The 4103-nt window shown below is 34.2% G+C and overlaps 1 protein-coding gene across 1 annotated transcript; it reads right to left on the bottom strand.

The window, feature by feature from the left end:
* Positions 1–2295: 2295 nt before the first annotated feature.
* On the bottom strand, positions 2296–3627 carry LOC114275121 (putative syntaxin-131). Its single transcript, XM_028217119.2, has 6 exons — positions 3577–3627; positions 3193–3281; positions 3018–3091; positions 2889–2931; positions 2758–2818; positions 2296–2485 (listed from the first exon to the last, which is right to left on the bottom strand). The coding sequence occupies exons 1-6, from the start codon at positions 3581–3583 to the stop codon at positions 2457–2459; spliced, it is 303 nt and encodes a 100-aa protein (XP_028072920.2). The 5' UTR covers positions 3584–3627; the 3' UTR covers positions 2296–2456.
* Between the last annotated feature and the right edge of the window lie 476 nt (positions 3628–4103).

The following is a 4103-nucleotide window of genomic DNA, read 5'->3' as shown; positions in this document are numbered from 1 at the left end:
CAGTAATGTAAAGAACTGTAAATGTAAAAAAAAAACTGTAAATGTAAAGCTGGAAAGGAAAATAAGTATAAAGGACTGATTTTTTTGGATCTGAGTCCGGGGGCTTTTTCTAGGGCCTTCTCTACTATTTATATTGCTCCAAGATGACCATCGAATTGCATTTCTAACCGTCGAACTGCTCCTCCATGATCATCGATTATTTTGCCCCAATATTAGCTCCATTACGCCATTACTTGCAATTAAGCTTCCCTCCTAAATTTGAATCTGAAATGCGAGTAACCGTTGAGGCCACGTCACTTTGTATCTCTTTGTTGATCCGCTGCTACCACTACAAGAAATTTGACTTTTAGCGGCGTTTTAAAAACGCCACCATATGCTTGAAAAACGCCGCAATAATTTTTTGCAATGTTTAATATTTTCGTCGTAGATACGGCTGCCGCAATATCTTAGCAGCGTTTCAAAAACGTCGCTAAAAACATTAGACGGCGTTTTTCAAAACGTCGCAAAATCTTTAACAGCCATCTACTTTTCCGTCACAATTAATATATGATGTAATGATGACGTCATTCAGTGGCGTTTTTTTAAAAACCGCCACCTTTTTTCATTTTTACTACTTACCTCGGATGTGATGTCATGATGACAACATTTAGTGACATTTTTTTTGAAAACGCTATTTTTTTTTTAAGAATACAGCCCAATTAATTGAGAATTTAACTAAGAATAGAGATTGAGATTGAGATTGAGAATTAATTGAGAATTTATATAAATTTAATTAGGAACAGAGATTGAAAATTAACTGATAATTAGTATATAACTCAAATTTAAATTACAATGCCAAATTGAAAACCATAAAAATTCTAGTGTATCTCCTTACATATTTAACCCTACAACTTTCCAAATCTCAATCATATACTGTCAAACAATTTGAATTTTCTTCAAATCACCCCCTCATTTTTGTTGTTTAGTGCAAATCTTCAAATCTTTACTTTGCAACCAGCAGAAGTCAATTTGTTGACACTATAATAGCCTGTTCAAAAATAAAATGAAAATGTGAGCACATCCAATCAACAGATAAACAAACTTACAACCAAAAAAAAAAGGCAACACTTACTTGCACCAGTTCAATTATAAAGCCTGCACCCAAATTTGCAAATTCAGATCCAGAGAGAAGAAATAGTTAGCAAGATTATACAAGTTACTCATTCATGGGCCAATGCTTATTTAAGGAACAAGCTGGCCAATTTTAGAAATTACACTGCAAAGTGGAACATCACCAATTTCTCTCTCCCTCGAGATGATATCCCCAAATTCAACCTCACAAAATAAGTCAAGGAAACAACAAATTAAGTCAGAAGGAGGAGGAAGACCAAAAGCCAAACTCATAAAAGTGAACTATTGAGAAAAAAACAAACAAACCTCAAAAGACCAATGGTGTCGGTCTAGTGAAGGAACGTCCTTGAGAATGAACAATTGCCATTGAGCCTAGTTGGAGATTAGTCACACTTTCACCTACAGTCTCCACAATTCTAAGAAGGGACAATATAATTGAAATTGACTTGTGGTGTTCGATTAAATATTAGAAGTGACCTGAAAGCTAGTTAATTGAATATTTATGCCAATGTGACAGTCACCTAGTCATTAAAAATTGTCTTGATTGTTTAAAATTATCTTTATCGGTTTGTAACCGAGATAAGTTAGTTTGAGGGTTCCAATATTAGATTAAATATTAAAAATGAGTCTAGAAAATTTAGTTTGAGTCGATTTTTTTTCCAACAATTCTTGGTTTAAGCATATAATACATCTTATTTTAATTACTCAATATAATAATTAAAAAAAAACAATTACCTTAATGTTTATGGTGCTTTTTTTCAATCAATAAAAATATTTATAAATATTAAGAGAATTATATTTGAACAAATTCTAACATAAATTTTTTACTTTAAAACTCCAAGACCTACACATTTTGTTTGATTTTATCTACATCACTAACCTTTGGAGGTTTAATGAATTTTTTTTTAATGGAATCTCAGTTTGCTATAATATAGATATATAGATTGGAATATTGATGCATATAAATTATTAAACATTAAGAAAAAAAAAATATATGAAAGATGTAGGTTAATTCCTATATTTTAGTCGTATCAAAATTCAAATTCAAATTTATATTTTAGTAGTGATTTCTTTTTTCTTTCTTTTTTAGTAGTAGTCTCCACAACTCAACAGTCAACCAGACATAGAAGGAGGATCAAATTAAGTTGAAATTATCTGTAGCCGGATGTATTATACAAAACACATACGTAAAAAGATAATTAAACTGGTGACTAGCTACAATTTAGTTCACGAGACTTGTTCACAACCAGAAACACATGTAGTATGGGAAATATGGTAAAAGTAGAAAAGGTAGTACCTGCCCTCTTCCCATTTCTTGAATAGCTTTGTGGAATATTTGTTCACTGTTACAGGTTTCTATCAGGTGGTCGATTGTCTGATACAGTCAAAAAAAAATTCAGTTAGGATAACATCCATAGTTCCATTTCACCATTACAGCCCAAATATTGATCTCATTATTTTGGCTCACTTCTTCATCTGGTCTGGTTCCTGTGACTACTTAGTCATCTCAAAATTAAAACACAAAGTGAAACATAGCCAATAAAAACAAGATCAGCCAGCAACAAGCAAAATGATTACGAAAGACATCATTCTAACATCAAATTTTAACCGTAATTTTTGTTTATATGCATACAGCAATATTCAGACCTGTTATGAGCCTTCGCTCCACGACCTCACGGTATTCATCTTGGATCCTTTGTCTCAGAGTCTAATCAAGGAAATTCAGTTAGTGAATGAAAAGAAAGCAACTACCAAAATGAATATATATCCAAATATACCTGAAATTCAATCATTAGGTCCCTGAACTTTTTTGTCAACGCACTGCGTTTCAAGAAAATAATTAAATATGATTCTAAAACAACATATGTGCAATAATCTGAAATTCATATGCTGCAGAAGAAACACACTTTGTCATATTTGTCCTTGATCGATCAACACCTGTTCCCTTTCCACATCCAGGTTTCTGTCGATTGGCTAAGTTCTAAAGAGAAAGAAGAGCGAATCAGTACACACTGCCATACCAGGCTAACTACCATCAGATAACATTTTGATAGACATAAAAATAAAGGAATTAAGAAATACATCTTTGCTTATTGCTTCTAATTTTGCTTTGACATTTCGTGCAATCTTTCCCACTTCATCAACATCTTTCTCCATTCGCTTTTTGATTGCTGAAAATGAGAAATCAGATCAGATTGTTGCAGACAAAGAACTACAGCAAATATGAGCAGTTAGCTAACTAAACCTAAAATTTTGTCAACCAGTTGCTGAAAAGGATAAAAAAATTTCAACCAGTTGCTGACTAGGCCAATATCACTACATAACTAGCTAAGATAATCTAAACTGCATTACTCAGCATGCCACTGATGCACAGAGAATGCGGCAATGAGATACAAGTGCGTGATAATCACCTTGCAACTAAAACATTTCAGCATTAGACTGAAAGAAATAAAACAAGGATTTGACCTTTCATGGATGAAGCTTTTGTAACGGACTTTGACTCCTCATTAGCATCTGTAACCAGCCCGCGGGGGACCTCGCTACAGCTCGGACTCGATTTGTGTCACGGTTCTAAGTCTGAACCAAAGAGTCCAAATCCGGCAAATCGTTTTGAGAAAAACAAATTTTTTGAAAGAAGTGCCAAACATGGACTGCTTTGCCAGATACAGAGTCGCCACCTAAATATTTTTTTAATGGGAAATTTAGGAAACCCTGACTCGGTGCCAAAGGCCACGTGTCCGTCATCACCAAAGTTGCCTCGGCTCGGGAACTTGGGTACGATTGGGGAAGGTCACTTCGTGAGCACCCCCGCTCGCCCGATCAAAGATCGGCCTCTACTAACCATGATATCTATTTTTGAAAACATTGTGTGTTCTTATTCCGGTTATTAGCCTAGGTTACTATGTGATGCGCACAGCATACAAGTATAGACTGGGTCTCCTGAATTGGAACAAAACATTTCATGTTCGCTTTTTTGAAAAATGGTTTGCTAC

The sequence above is a fragment of the Camellia sinensis genome, chromosome 5, assembly GCF_055761805.1.
Source record: "Camellia sinensis isolate YWXY chromosome 5, ASM5576180v1, whole genome shotgun sequence".
NCBI classification, from domain to species: domain Eukaryota; kingdom Viridiplantae; phylum Streptophyta; class Magnoliopsida; order Ericales; family Theaceae; genus Camellia; species Camellia sinensis.
Note: the sequence above shows the minus strand (reverse complement) of the source record. Positions and strands in the feature narration are given on the sequence as shown.

What these genes read in the sequence shown, in the direction of transcription:
- LOC114275121 (XM_028217119.2), bottom strand. An exon ending in ACCTAATGATTGAATTTCAG is followed by an intron (nt 2,819 to 2,888) that starts GTATATTTGGAT and finishes TTCCTTGATTAG; the next exon opens with ACTCTGAGACAAAGGATCCA. An exon ending in GGAGCGAAGGCTCATAACAG is followed by an intron (nt 2,486 to 2,757) that starts GTCTGAATATTG and finishes TGACTGTATCAG; the next exon opens with ACAATCGACCACCTGATAGA.